This window comes from Hyla sarda, chromosome 5 (genome assembly GCF_029499605.1).
Source record: "Hyla sarda isolate aHylSar1 chromosome 5, aHylSar1.hap1, whole genome shotgun sequence".
NCBI classification, from domain to species: domain Eukaryota; kingdom Metazoa; phylum Chordata; class Amphibia; order Anura; family Hylidae; genus Hyla; species Hyla sarda.
In genome coordinates this window covers 19293529-19309720 of record NC_079193.1, presented here as the reverse complement: position 1 = coordinate 19309720, position 16192 = coordinate 19293529, and the positions used below count along the sequence as shown (strand labels likewise).

General features: G+C 40.4%; 1 protein-coding gene across 2 annotated transcripts in view; it reads right to left on the bottom strand.

Annotated features, from left to right (window-relative positions):
- Window positions 1–16192, bottom strand: part of DYNC1I1 (dynein cytoplasmic 1 intermediate chain 1) — a 381788-nt gene that overhangs the window by 57440 nt on the left and 308156 nt on the right. For both annotated transcript variants that reach the window (XM_056518938.1, XM_056518939.1), the window contains 2 exons: window positions 12385–12525; window positions 4457–4582 (listed from right to left, as the gene is read on the bottom strand). In XM_056518938.1, the coding sequence (XP_056374913.1) occupies window positions 4457–4582; window positions 12385–12525 (267 nt within the window). The remainder of the gene's footprint in view (window positions 1–4456; window positions 4583–12384; window positions 12526–16192) is intronic.

Sequence of the window (16192 nt, the reverse complement as noted above, 5' to 3'; positions counted from 1 at the left end):
GACATAATAATAAATACCAGGGGAAAAAAGCAGTCGGGTAAGAAATAAATATAAACTTACAACCCGATTTTCTAAGTAAATGAGGGTCAATGTCTTCGGATTACTGCAGGCAAGCTCCAAGTATCTTCCTCTGTGTAACATGACAGAATAAAACCAGAGAGGAAAGGGTTACAGAGTAGAGAGTACTGATTGGCTGACTGCCCAGGCTTGCTCCTGTGAGGGAGACAGACTGACACGCCCCCTCCAGCCTGCACAATGAAAAAGTAACTCACCAGCAGATAAATGCTTATATCTCTGGATATATAGGCCCGAGACACATAAAAATTATATGCACATGATCAGGATTGGGTCCTGAGTAACATATCACTTTTTTTCTTTTTTTTGCACTATGACAGGTACCCTTTAAGGGGTTAAAAACTGAAGAAATCACCCTCTGCTACAATGTAAAGTAGTGAGTGCACAGCCTGTATAACAGTGTATAATGTTGCGTCCCCTAAAAATAACTCAACACGGTCATTAATGTCTAAATCTTGCCAACAAAAGGGAGGACACCCATAAGTGGAAATGTCATGTGACCCGTTAGTGTTACAAAGTCTCAGGTGTGAATTTGGTGTTATCACTCTTACACTGTCTAATACTGGGCCCTGAAAGTTCAACATGGCACCTCATGGCAAAAAAAACTCTCTGTGGATCTTAAAAAAAGGAGAATTGTTGCTCTACATAAAGTTGGACTGGGCTATAAGAAGATTGCGAAGAAACTGAGCTTCAGCATGGTGGGCAAGACCATACAGTGGTTTCACAGGACAGGTTCCACCCAGAACATGGTTGACCAAAGAAGTTAAAGGGGTACTCCAGTGAAAAACTATTTTTTCATATTAACTGGCTCAAGAAAGTTAAACAGATCTGTAAATTACTTCTATTAAAAAAATCTTAATCCTACCAGTACTTATCAGCTGCTGATGTTTAGTTGTTCTTTTCTGTCTGACAGTGCTCTCTGCTAGCACCTCTGCCTGTACCAGGAACTGTCCAGAGCATGATAGGTTTGCTATGGGGATTTGCTCCTGCTCTGGACAGTTCCTGAGACAGACAGACATGTCAGCAGAGAGCACTGTGATTACACAGAAAAGAACAACTCAACTTCAGCAAGTACTGGAAGGATTAAGATTTTTGAATAGAAGTAATTTACAAATCTGTTTAACTTTTTGGAGCCAGTTGATATAAAAAAAAATTGTACACAAGCTTAGTGTCACAAACTTAGATTCATATCCAGAGGCTGTCTTTTGGAAATGGACGTATGAGTGCTGCTAGCATTGCTGCAGAGGTTAAAGGAATGGTAAGGGGAAGTCAGCCTATTAGTGCTTAGATTATATGCCACACACTGAATCAAACTGGTCTACATGGCTGTCGTCCCAGAAGGAAGCCTCTTTTAAAGATGATGCGCAAGAAAGACAGCAAAACGTTTGCTGAAGACAAGCAGACTATGGACATAGATTACTTTAGAAATGTCCTGGGGTCCCATGTGACTAAGATAAACTTATTTGGTTCAGATGGTGTGAAGCGTTTGTGGGGGCAACCAGGTGAAGAGTATAGAGACAAGTGTGTCCTGCCTAAAGTCAGCATGGTGGTGGGAGTGTGATGGTCTGGGGCTACACGAGTGCTGCTGGCACTGGGGGGATACAGTTAATTGAGGGAACCGTGGATGCCAACATGTCCTGTGACATACTGAAGAGAGCATGAACCCTTCAGAGACTGGGCCAAAGGGCAGTATTCACACATGATAATGACCCCAAACACCTCCACTGCCTTGTAAAGGAGCTGAGGGTAAAGGTGATGGACTGGCAAAGCATGTCTCCAGACCTAAACCCTATTGGGCATCTGTGGGGCCTCCTCAAATGGAAGGAAGGGGAGTGCAAGGTCTCTAACATCCACCAGCTCCATGATGTCATCATAGAGGAGTGAAGAGGACTTTAGGGACAACCTGTGAAGATCTGGTGAACTCCATATCCATGAAGCTTAAAGGATAAGTATCATTAAGAAAAACTTATCCCCTATCTGAAGGATAGGGGATAAATTTTAGATCGCAGAGGGTCCAAGTGCTGGGCCCCCTCCCCCCCCCGCAATCTCCTATTTGGAGCCCCGATACTCCAGCACAGGAGCGCCACGCCAGAAGCGAAGGCCGCCACACCCCCTCCATAAAGCTCTATGGGAGAGCAGTTCATCAATCTTCGGCTCTCCCATAGAGCTTTATAGAGGGGGCGTGGTGGCCTCCGTTTTGGGCGGGGGTAGTGACACGCTCCTGTGCTGTAGAATCGTGGCTCTAAACAGGCGATCATGGGGGCTCCAGCGCTCGGACCCCCCGCCATATAAAACTTATCCCCTATCCTTTGGATAGGGGATAAGTTTTTCTTCATGGTACTTATCCTTTAATCCCTTAAGGACGCAGCACTTTTTCACCTTAAGGACTGAGCCCTTTTTCGCAATTCTGACCACCGTCACTTTACGAATTAATAACGCGAAAACACTTTTACCGAATATTTTGATTCTGGGATTGTTTTTTCATGACATATTCTACTTTATTTTGGTGGTAAATTTTCGGCGTTACTTGCATCTTTTTTGGTGAAAAATCCCAAAATTTCATGAAAATTTTGAAAATGTAGCATTTTTTTTTACTTTGAAGCTCTCTAATTATAAGGAAAATGGATATTCGCAATAAATTTTATTTTTCTTCACAAATACAATATGTCCACTTTATTTTGGCATCATAAAATGGACATATTTTTGCTTTTTGAAAAAATTAGAGGGCTTCAAAATAGAGCAGCAATTTTCAAAAATGTCATGAAAATTGCTAAATCTGAAGGGACAGATGTTACAGAACTACAACTCCCAGCATGCCTGGGCAGTCGAGGCATGCTGAGAGTTGTAGTTTGGCAACATCTGGAGGGCTACCGTTTGGACACCACTGTAACAGTGGTCTCCAAACTGTGACCCTCCAGATGTTGCAAAACTACAACTCCCAGCATGCCCAGACAGCCTTTGGCTGTCTGGGCATGCTGGGAGTTGCAGTTTGGCCTTCCTAGTGGTTGCCACAGTAAAGATCGTTTTACTTTCACTTTCAATTCTCCCAACCGTCGATTCCCTACCTGAGCAAGTATCCAGCAGGCTCCAGCGAAGATCCCGGGTCCCCAGGCATCTTCTCCTGCAGGTTCGGCCTCCATCTTCTTCACAGATCCCCTCGACATCCAGGGGCGGGCAGAACGGGGTCCTTTCCTGCGCTGCCATTGGTCAGAACTCCGTTCTGACTAATGGCAGGGGATAGGAGGAGATCGCAGCTCTGCGACCTCACTCCTATCCCTTAGGCTGATCGGGGCTGTTGCTGACAACTCCAATCAGCCCTATTTTCCAGGTGATCGGGTCGCCAGAGACCTAATCAGCCCGGAATTGGAGAAAATTGCATGTCTGAATTGACATGCGATTTTCTCCGATCGTCGACATGGGGGGGGTCTCAGGACCCCCCTGTGCGATGTGCCGGGGTGCCTGCAGAATGATTTCAGCAGGCATCCGGCTCCGGTCCGCAACCGGCTAGCGGTGGGGACCGGATTTCCCACGGGCGTATGGATACGCCCTCGGTCCTTAAGGACTCGGAATGCAGGGCGTATCCATACGCCCTGTGTCCTGAAGAGGTTAAGGCAGTGCTCAAAAATATTGATACTTTGGGCCCAATTTGGACATTTCCACTTGGGGTGTACTCACTTTTGTTGGCAAGGTTTAAACATTAATGGCTTTGTTGGGTTATTTTTAGGGGACACAACATTAAACACTGTTATACAGGCTGTACACTACTTTACATTGGAGCAGAGAGTCATTTCTTAAGAGTTGTTAAATGAAAAGATATAAGAAAATATTTACAAAAATATGAAGAGTGGACTTATGGGAGATACTGTAAATGATAGATGGATAGATAAATAGAGATAGATTGATAGCAAACTGCTACCGTGTAGTAGTGCACAATACTGTAACCATGGATACATGGATTTTACAATGTGCAGATATAGAACACATATATTCATATTCAGTGTTCTTTTTCTACATCTGTCACCTTGGAAGTTACCAAGAGGTCCCAATATGAAACAGCTGTAGGGACATGCTTGGAGTTGTAGTTTTGCAGCTGAAGGTCCACAGTTTGGAGACCAAAGTATTTTCAGGGTTGTCACCCATCTTTACCAGACACTGAAAAACTAGGCATCAATGCCATACAGATCTATTGGAAAGCTAAGTGACAACCTTTGGGTGGAGCCATAATGTCCGCCATATTGGTTGTAATCCAACAATTGAATACATTTTAAAAAGTTTACTAACTAAGTAGTGGCAGCCAATTAGACATAAGAACTATAAAAAAAAGCCCACACCTGATTGGCTGCTCAGCACAGGACTGATAAATGGATCACTTTCATCATACCTCTCCGACATCGTAGATCCAGATCCGACCTTCGGAGTCGCCGACCGCCACCTCTCGGCCGCTCTGAGCCCAGCGGACACGGTTAAGCGCAGATGCTCCTTCCACAGTTGTGCTTGCGGTAGGGACCTTCCATAACAAGGGACAAGGGAAAACATAAACATTATTACTGCGGTAGCCAAGAAACTGGGATCCTATACAATCTACAAAAATAATTTGGGAAACAGACGATGCACTTAGATGAGTTGCACGCCCCCCGCAGACATCTCCTGGTAACACAGATGACTTCTGCCATGGGAAAACAGGGATTTATTGTTCTCTAATCACATCCCCCACTGGGGAAAAGAAAAAAAAAGTAACATATATTTTCCGTAGTAAAAAGGGCAACGACTATATGGCACAGACATTTTTTCCATGTTATTCACCAAAAAAGTATGCAGTGCAAACCACAACAGGCTAAGTTCCGGCTGCTCAGCTCTGAACGTTTGTTAATTAAAGTCTGTGACATTCCTGGACTACAACTGCCAGCATGTACGCCTGATTGGAATCCACGATTGCCTGTCATTATTTTCCAGGTCTTGGCTGTGCATATAGGTCTTTCATGTAGATTAATATTAAAAAGCAACATTAAAAAAAATTAGTAGCTAAAATAAAGACCACAACAACCAGCCCCTCTATTTCAGCTTTTTGGACCCCTATGAACGCAAATGAGTATTGAGTGGAGTTTAGAACTGACATATACTCCCTCCCCTACACCAAAACTGCTAAGTCCATAGAACATTAAAGAAACCATGAATTATGGAAGGAAACTCAAAAATGAAAGGGGTATTCCAGGTCCTATCAGGGTATAAAAAGGTATTAGGGGGGTCCTCTGCTGTGCAAAAATGGTTATAAAGAGTGCCTTCATACTGAAGGACCTCAATTGGCCTACATTACACAGACAACCTATTGGGAATGGGCAATGTGTTAGGCTTTATTTCCTCTGTCATGGCGCTGCAGGGAAATTAAACAATTACTGCCAGGATTCCACACAGACCCTCTGTGATCTCCCAAATGGGCCCTGTCTCTACCCACTAATCACTCTGGCCTCCATCTTACAAGACAAACAATGACTGCCCTCTTAGCCAATCAACGGCCACAGAAGTTTTCCGCCTGATTGGCTGAGTGGGCTGCCAATGCTGAGACACGTTCTGGAGATCGTGGGCCCCATTCTGGGGTGGGAGAAAAGTTTTTCATAACTTGAATACCCCTTTAAACTTCATATATCCACCAACAATCTAAGGCTAAATTCCCATCTTCATCAGATGCTCATTTAACTCGACAAAAACAATGATTTGACTAATGTGCTAAATATTGAACCACTAAGATCTTAAAGGAGTACTCTGCCCCCAGACATTTTATCCCCTATCTACAGCATAGGGGATAAGATGTCTGATCGTGGGGGTCCTGCCGCTGGGGACCCCTGCGATCTCTCCTGCAGCACCCCCGTTCATGAGCTGCACGGAGCAAAGATTGTCACGGCCCCTCCCATAGGCTTCAATTGAGGGGGCATGGTGTGACATCACGAGGGGGCTGAACCGTGACGTACCCCGGCCCCTGTATCGCCCGTCATCAGCCATGGAGCGATCTTCGCTGAAGGAGAGATCACCCGGGGGGGGGGGGGGGCTGTGGCGGTTTGGGGGGGGGTGCTGAAGGAGAGATCGTGGGAGTACCCAGCGGCGGTACCCCTGCAATCAGACATCTTATGCCCTGTTCTTTGGATAGGAGATAAGATGCCTAAGGGCGGAGTTCCCCTTTAAAACTTATGATATAAAGAAGAAAGGGTGTAACGGTTAGGTAGGGTGCCATGCCACTGAAGACAACTGGAAGAAATCTGCATATTTTACCATTCAGTTTTTTCCCATGTGACTTTTACAGGTAAAACACATTTATTCAGTGTGGTCACGAAGTCGAAAACCACAGCAACTAACGGTGAAACATGTGACGGACAAGTGAATACACCCTAAGACCTCACGCCCATAAGCCTGCTGTCAAACTAGTCCTGGAAATGTGGAAAGTCTTCGATTCCAACTTCTTATGTCTGTTTTTCAGATTAGCACCAAAAAATATTCTTTCACTGTCCACATTTTTGTAAGATTTTCCCTCAAAAAGGCAAAGTTGCCTATAAAGTAAGATTGATATCTACATGGGAGAAGATGAGGCAAAAAATAAAAATAAAAAACACAAAAACTTACATACATGACAAATATAGACAGGACAATATAGGGAAACATCAACTATTTGTATTTGAGCCTGAAAATGACTTTTTAAACATTATAAGACGCTTGTGTGAATGAGGCCTAAGAACACATAGCAACAAATGTCCAACCAAATAAAAGCCAATAACTTTTGGGATTTTCTTTTAAACTTTATACCTTTTTTACAGCTTTTATTTCTATGCTACTTCTTTATTTATGTTCTTTTATTTTTGAATGTTTATTTATTCCCATTCTGAACTGTATTTATGCATTCATGACTTTTTTCAATTTTCTTCACAGTAATTGAGCTCGTTTTGGTGCAAAATACTTTGCACAACCTTAAGATTGAATAAGTCCCCTGTAGCAGTGTGGATAAAGAGGCCTTTTTGCTGCTGCTAAAATACAGCTTGCAAAAAAAATAAAATAAAAACAGTGAGTTGGGTAGGACCAGTGGTAGTGCAAATTTCCCTGTAGGATGCCAGCTGTCCTAATGCCCCTCCACTCCATACAGAAAAATGTCTGGGCTAAATACAGTGCACTTTTTTTTGCCTGACACGTTAATATCTGGATGCTCACAGCATCTCTTTTTTGTCACAGCTCCCTCAGTATAGACTATGAAAGTGAACCTCTGTTCCTTGGAACAAAAGCACTCAGCATGGCGAGCCATCAATTCTGCAGGCTGGTGAACCGCGAGTACTCTACAATTCTCAATGTGAGTTAAACTACTGTACTGACACAGTCCTTTAGCAATTGTATGGGGTAGCAATTGGGAGAGATGAGACTACTATTTTATTTAATACACATACTATTGTACCGGGCCACATTCGACTGGTTGCAGAATACCTCTATTTCCCCATGCAGGGCTTTCCTAACATGTTATTAGGGTTTATTCACACTCGGCAGATTTGTTTGCGGAAATTTTTACGGCTGTCCCATTCCTCTGAATTGGGCTTGCAAAAAATTCTTTGTGCCATAGAAACACGTGAATAGGGCTGATTTTCAATCTCAAAAATGTCTACAACATACCCTTAACATGTCAGTTGTGGCCAGGACTGTGTACAAATAGAAGCAGCTGTTGACAACACCCCCCCCCCCCCCCCCCCCCGAATGAATAAAAATAATAATCTGACATTTAGATTTTAAAAAATGTAAAACATTTAGAAATTTTGGTGAAAATTTGGTATGTATCAAGTATGCAAGGAATGATTTTGATGGTTTCTACATGTGATTTAAGCTATACTGTAATTATGGAATTAAGTCTTGAGTTTTGCTGAATGGCCCCAGTCACATGGTTATTTTATCCGTCCCCCTTTCCAGAGAATATATCATTTCAATTGGTATTGCCCGCTGTTACTCTGCAGACTCCCATTTATTATAGTACAACTGAGGTTGATGTAAAATATCTGAAAAACAATATTGGTTGAAGCTGCTATTACTTAAAAATATGGATCCAATGCCCTAACAGAATAAGTTAAAAAAATAACATATGGTTTTGTGGCCAGGCCAAAACAATGATGTATATTTTTAATATGTGAAACAGTATCCCAACTTCCAGAAAATTACTGTACTTGTCTCAAAAAAAAAAAAAAAAAAAAAAAAGTTTATATATAAATTGTATTTTTATATTTAGACCATAATGGGCAACATGTTATGTTTTATAAAAAAAAAAAAAAAAAAAACAACAAAAGAATAAATCTCAAAATTAGAAAAATTCCCAGACAGCCAACAATGATCAAATGCCGGGTGTCACTTTCAATGCACTAAAGTTTTTGAAATGAATATAATTGATGACGAGTTGGTCAAAAAGAAAAAAATAACTGCAATGATTATTAATAAAAGATGTCTTTTTAATAATATTAAGCTTCTTTAAAAAAACATTTCTTTTTTTTTAAAGCTCTTATGGTCTTAATTAAGTAATTTAATGGAGTAAATTTTTTTCTTTGTTTTATTTAATTAATTTTTATATAAACGTCTTCAGTTTATAAATGCAGATTTTCTCTTAATTAATTTCTCGCAATTAATACGGCCTCAACTTTTTATTCCCCCCTAACTAAAAAAAGTTCTCAGCTTTAATGATAATACCTAAAGGATATATTGAACTATTTTCCAAAAAAGATTTTTTTTTTTTTTTTTTAAGTTTTAGCCAGTCCGCCTTCCATATATCCTCCAGCCATAGGCTTCCTAATTAAAAAGGCTGCTGAACTTCCTGCCTGAAACACATCAAAAGCTTCTGCAATGCTGTCTCCTTTGAGATACGGTAGAAGTCATTTACCTGTACTCGAGACGCTACTGAGTAAAAAACCACAAAATTGGCAATGCCCTCCAATTATGGCAAAATCAAAGATGAAAAAAAAAAAAAACTTCTTCTAAGAAAAATTGCATTTTAGGTGCATTGGCCAAATGTATTTTTGAAAATAATTTAAACTTAAATTACACAATGAAATTGTAATTTCAAAAACTGTTTCAATTCATCAAAACTTTATTATTTTCAAATATATAATAACATAATTAAATCTCTTAATTGCCTTAAAAAGAGTTTACATGGGGCAAAGTTAAATATTAGTTGATAAAAAACAGATTCTTCAAAAAGATCATTTTTACCCAGCCTCCTAGGCCCCCAAATCTTAAAGGAGGTGACTGTCACACTGCCTAAATTCTCTGATTTTATTTTATAATTTTTTATGATAGCTCCAAATCTGAGCTCCTCCGCTAAATAATTAGATGTTCAATTCCCCAAACCGCTTCTTTTAACTGGCGAGAAATGAGTGAATTATAATATCATTATCCGTCAACCCTCAAACACTTCATTCATCATTAAATTACATATGTGATTAAACTTTTATACATTTTACCAATATAATAAAAGCGATCTTTTGAAATACGAAAAAAAATTGACATAATTCCCAGATAAATGCTGAAACAGAACGTATTAACATGTGACTTAACCTCATCAATTCCAGCGGGAATTTTACTAATTTGACACTAAATTGCCAATTTATAATTTAGAAAAATTATCATTTTGCAACTATACTGTATTTTATGTATGTATATATATATATATATATATATATATATATCTATATATATATGCGGTTAATAGTCACTGTCATCATCATCATCGTGGTGACCAACGCAACATGGAAGAATAGGGTCATTCAATTTATACTAGTTTTTACAGAACCGAAAAGAGGCACTACCAGTAAAGGGTCAAACACTACCAGTAAGAAGTCATTGCTAATAGGTTGATACAGCAATGAAAGAAGATCTGGACTCTCACAAGACTGTACAGCAGTGTTTCCCAACCAGGGTGCCTCCAGCTGTGGCAAAACTACAACTCCCAGCATGCCCGAACAGCCTTCGGCTGTCCGGGCATGCTGGGAGTTGTAGTTTTGCCACAGCTAGAGGCACCTTGGTTGGGTAACACTGCTGTACAGTGATGGTCCATGAAGAGACCCCTTAGTTTTCTATACTTTATATCAATAACTAGAAATCCAGAACACCTGATAATCCAGAACTGCTCATAGTCTGTTATTGCCAGATTAAAGGATTTAATGGAATCCACATTAGAAAGAAAGCATAAAAGTTCAGTCACTTCAGTTGCAATGGCTTATTGGCTCCAGATTAAGATAATAATAACAATAATAATAATAATAATAATAATAACAAAAGTTATATAATAATAATAACAATTATAATAAAAAATAATAATATTAAATTATTAAGAATTATTATAAACAATTATAGATGTGATCTACAATTTAAATGCATAAAAAAAAACCAAAAAAAAAAAACACTTCTGTGCAAAATATGCCTTAGCGGAAAAACCTGGTATCATCATCACCTTAATACATATATAAGGTATTTATAAGAATGAAATATATTTTATTCAGCAGACATTGCTCTAAGGCTATGTTCACACACACACACACATTTTTAAGCCTAATTTTGAGCTGTAAACTGTTGAAAAAATGGATCACAACAACAAAAAACAGAGTGAAAACAGAAAAGCAAAGAAAAAAAGGATAAATAAAAACAGCCAAAGTGCCTGTTCACACGCAACAGATTTGTTGCAGAAACTCCTGCGACCATAAATCAGTTCCATTTAAAGGAATGGGACGATTTGGTGGCAAGCACATGGATTCCGGAAAGCCTTAACCAGATAAGTGGCAGAAATTCCTGCAACGAATCAGTATAATAAATACTAAAATGAAATGAATATGTAGAAATAATATGAATAGTTTAACAATACACAAGGGCAATAGTTGTACTGTGTGTGTGTATATATATATATTTATTTATTTTTTTAAAAATTTTTTTACCGGAAGGGACAACACAAAATAACAATATTGCATTAAATATTTCAATATTTGTAAATAGTAACTGTGATAATATAACAAACTTCTACTAATACAAATAATTTTAATAGAGTGGCATAATAAAATAAATAAAAAATATAATAAATAATAATTTAATGAATATGACATATTAATAATAAAATTTGTAGTAATAATATGCTGAATGTTACATATAAATAAAATAATAAAATAATTAAATAATATATAAATTAATTAATTAATAAATAATAAAATGAAATTATAAATAAAACACTAATGAAAATATTAAAATGACATTATGGTACTTACACTTACATAGTATTACATATACTATGACTACTACACCATATTATTAGTACTTTAGTTCTATACTATTAGTACTATAGTATGACATATACTTCTTACAATTACCTATTAGTAGTTTCACTTACAGGTATTACAAGTATTAAACTATTACATTACTAGTAGTATACTATTAGTACTTTAGTCCTCTACTACTATTACTATTCTATGACATATACTTACAATTCCATATTAGTAGTGATATTTACATAGTATTGCATTTACTATTACACTATAAGTAGTATATACTATTAGTACTTTCGTTCTGTACTACCAATACTAGCATTAAACTAATACATATACGACTTAGAATTACACTTAGAAATAGACTTAGACTTATTAGACTTAGAAATAAAAAAAAAACACCAATAAAGGTTCAATTAATTATGATATGACAATTCTTATTATGTGTGTCAATTGGAAATAAAAAGACTATTAAATATTATATAAAGATAAAAGTTTTGTATATGGATATAAAGTAATAACAATAATAAGAGCAATAATAATAAGTTTGCATAAAAAACATAATGATAGCAAATAACTTATAGTAATAAGAACATGTTGGCAAATAAAAAAAAAGTGAAAAAAAACCTGCGCTCTTGTCAAAAATATGAAACAAAAATATGATAAAGTATGATAAAAACACGTAAAACAATATAAAACTATAGACAAAACGAGGACATTGGGATCAAAATGAAATAAAACACTCAATTAAAAAAGGAATCAACGTGAAATAAAATATACGAAACAGCTAAATAGCTAAAATTAAAATGAAATAAAACTAGAATAATATGTAAACTTAAACAATAAACAGAAATAAAGTTGAAATGAAAAAAAAATCAAATTAGAAATGAATAAAAAAAAAATATATATAAACTTAGCAATGTAAACTAAAACAAGACAAGAAGCGTGCCTGGCACAGCGGAGGGGAGGGGAGGGGGGGGGGGGGGGGGATTAGTGCGCAGCCCCCGGGAGTAAGCTGATGGTCGCACAAGGGGTTAACAGTCGCAGCTCTCACCTCGGTGTCGCTGTTCAGGTTCCAGAGATCCAGGCGGCCCATCCCGTCCACACAGGCGAAGAGCGCAGGGTGCTGCGGGGACCACATGACGTCGTACACATAGTCTGCGTTATCTTCAAAGGAGTAGAGCGGCTTGTTGTGCTGGAAGCGAGAGAGAGAGAGCACAGGACTGAGTGGCGCTGCCGATGCCCCCGGCGGTCTCTGCGCCATAATTAGAAACTTTACACATTTCTATCATCATAAAAAAAAAAGAAGTGCCCAGACATGAAAGTGCTTTACTGGGGCGTCACTGTGTGTGTGTGTGTGTGCAGAGGAGGGGGCATTGGGGGTGCATGCCCACCTCTACCCCTCTATCATACACATGGGCAGGTGCAGACGATGCCCAGGACAGGGGCAGAATGTGGGCTCCCCTACACGAATGAGTCAAGTTGGAGTTGATAACAAGAAGACACTACATTCTGCTGCTACTGCGGCTAATAACAGGGTACAATCTGCTGAAGGCTTCTGGCACCATCTAGTGGCCATATGGCTGGAATTACAACGTATTTAAAAGTCCAGTAGAGTTCTACTGACCGCAAACCTTGTTTATTGGAACAGTCTTTACTAGGGGGCAATGGGGGAAATGTATCATTGTAGGCCAGTGTGCCTCTGGCTGTTGCAAAACTACAACTCCCAGCATGCCCGGACAGCCAACGGCTGTCCGGGCAAGCCGGGAGTTGTAGTTTTGCAACAGCTGGAGGCACACTGGTTGGGAAACACAAATGAATGTGTATTTTAAGTGGTTTTTCACACTGGTTATACGTCACATTTAACTATGCCAAATATATAAAAAATGGTGCATGTTCTTCATAAATAGCTAAAGTGATGTAAATAAACAAAAAATAAATAAATAAGAATTTTTAAGATCTAAGTAAGTTTTAAAGTGTGGTCCGGGCTGGAAAAAGAAGGTTTATCTGCACTATCCAAATAGTTCAGAGGTGTGACCTAAAGCCACTGGACCCCCAGCCTCCATATACCGTGCGTCTTTTATAACTGGCCCCTGGGGAGTCTCATGCACCGGCTACCTCTGCAGCCCTTGTAGCAGCATTTCCTAAACCTGAGGCTTTAGGGACCAATATACAAGGCGGAATGTCCAACATCCAGCTGAAAGATTCAGCTCAGAAATTCCATTACAGCAGCCTCCCACTGTTTTCTATGGGATTTTTTTTTTGCTGTTCCCCACTTTTAAAAAAAAGCAACATTGACATTGTTGTCCTCATCCTGACCCCATATCTCTTCCTCATATCCTGTCCTCATATATCATCTTAATATCACGTCCCCATATCCCATCCTCATATCCCGACCTCATAACCCTTCCTTATGTCCCGTCCTCATATTCCGGCCTTATATCTCTTTATTATATCTCAAACTCATATCCCATCCTCAGATCCCAACCTCATATCTCGCCCTCATATCCCGTCCTCATATATCATCTTAATATCATGTCCCCATATCCCATCCTCATATCCCGACCTCATAACCCTTCCTTATGTCCCGTCCTCATATCCCGGCCTTATATCCCTTTATTATATCTCAAACTCATATCCCATCCTCAGATCCCAACCTCATATCTCGCCCTCATATCTCGTCCTCATATCCTATCCTCCTCTCCTTTCCTTATGTCCCATTCTGATATGTCGCCCTAATATCCCATCCTCATATCCCTTCCTTATATCTCGACATCATAACTCATCCACATTTCCTGTCCTCAGATACCGATGGCATATCTCGTCCCTCATATCCTGACCTCATACCTCGCCCTCATATCCTGTCCTTATATCCCGACCTATATCTATCCTCATATTCTGGCTTTATATCCCATCCTCATATCTCTTCCTTATATCCTATCCTCATACTGCATCCTGTCCTTATATCCTCACCTCATATCCTGTCCTCATATCCCTTCCTTATGTCCCGTTATCATATCCCGGCCTCATAACTCGTCCTCATATCCCTTCCTTATATCTCGACCTTATATCTCATCAACATATTCCGTCCTCAGATCCCGACCTCATCCACATATCTTGTCCCTAATATCCTGTCCTCTTATCCTGACCTCATATCCATTCTCATAATCTGACTTCATATTTTGACCTCCCAACCCATCCTTATAACTTTTCTCATATTCTGACCTCATTTTCGGACCTCCTATGCCGTCCTCATATCCCTGGCTCATATCTCGTTCTCATACCCCGACGTCTTATCTCATACTTATATCCCGACCTTATATCCCTTCCTCATATCCTGTCCACATATTTCATTCCCATATCCCATCATCATAAAACATTCTCATATGCCGACTTAATATCCCATCTGCATATCCCAGACTCCACTGAAAGAATTAACACATTCATTCTTTCAGCGGAATCCGGCTGGAAATGCATTGCTGCCGCCGAAGACACCACATTTCTGAGTGGTTTTAGCAACAACTTATTCTGCCGCCCACTTTATGTCCACCCAAAAAAATTTCAGGCGGACAAACCTCCATGTAAATAAGCCCCTAGACTGGAAATCCCCAAAAAAGTTGTCCCAAAAATCACCATACTCAATGCACAGCATTTTTGGGGCCCAAAACTCTTCAGCCAGATGTTAGTTGAGAGTTAAATAGGCAGTTCAGAGGTACACGTGTTGGAAAACATTGCAAAAGGGAAATAGGGAAGCTATTAGCTCTGTTTTTCTATTCCTGGATAACTCTTTCAGGCTTGTGTTTGGTAGGGATCCGACCCAGGGCTGGTGCAAGGATTTTTGCTACACTATGCAAAAGCTAATACAGTGACCCCCCCGACCTATGATGGCCCCGACATACAATCATTTGAACATGCGATAGCCTCTCAGAGGCCATCGCATGTTGAAGGGAGCATAAACATACGATGCATTTTTATGTTGGGGCCATCGCATATACGGCTATCCGGCAGCGCAGACTGTTTCAGCTGCCACCGGATAGCCATTTACGGTGCCCCGTGTGGTCCGCTGACGATCACTTACCTGTCCTCGGGGCTCCAGCGCGTCCTCTTCGGGATCCCCTGCATCGTCGGCGCTCTCCATCGTCGTCATCACGTCGCTGCGCACGCCGTCCCGTCATCCAATAGGAGCGGCGTGCATAGCGACGTGATGGTGGCGACGGAGAGCGCGGATGCCGGATAAGCAGAAGCCTTGCCGGAGCGTCGGGGACACCCTGGGGACGCGGCGACAACGATGGAAGGCGACATCCAGGGCAGCGGTGACGAGCGGTGACGGTCCGGAGCGGCGGGGACAGGTGAGTATAACTTTCTATACCAGTGGTCTTCAACCTGTGGACCTCCCAGCCGTTGGCTGTCCGGGCATGCTGGGTGTTGTAGTTTTGCAACATCTGGAGGTCCGCAGGTTGTAGACCACTGTCCTCTACTTTAGATTGCACGGATCCCTCAACATACGATGGTTTCAACAAACGATGGTCCATTTGGAACGGATTACCATCGTATGTTGAGGTACCACTGTATTGCCTGCCCCTTGACACTGCCCATTGGCCTGCCCTTTGACACACCACAACTTACTTCTGGGGTGACACACTGTAACAAACCTCCTCCTCATTCTGCTGGCTGAGTGAGTGGTTCGGATGCTGGTTGTCTAACTTTCTTGGGGCAGGCAGAGCGCCCCCCCCCCCCCCCATCAAGAGGGTGCTCTAGGCAGCTGCCTATTTTGCCTATAGGCAGAGTTGGCCCTGTTCCGACCTCCAGGACCCCAACTGATCAGCACTACAAAGAGTCCCCTTTATGTATGGATTTGAGAG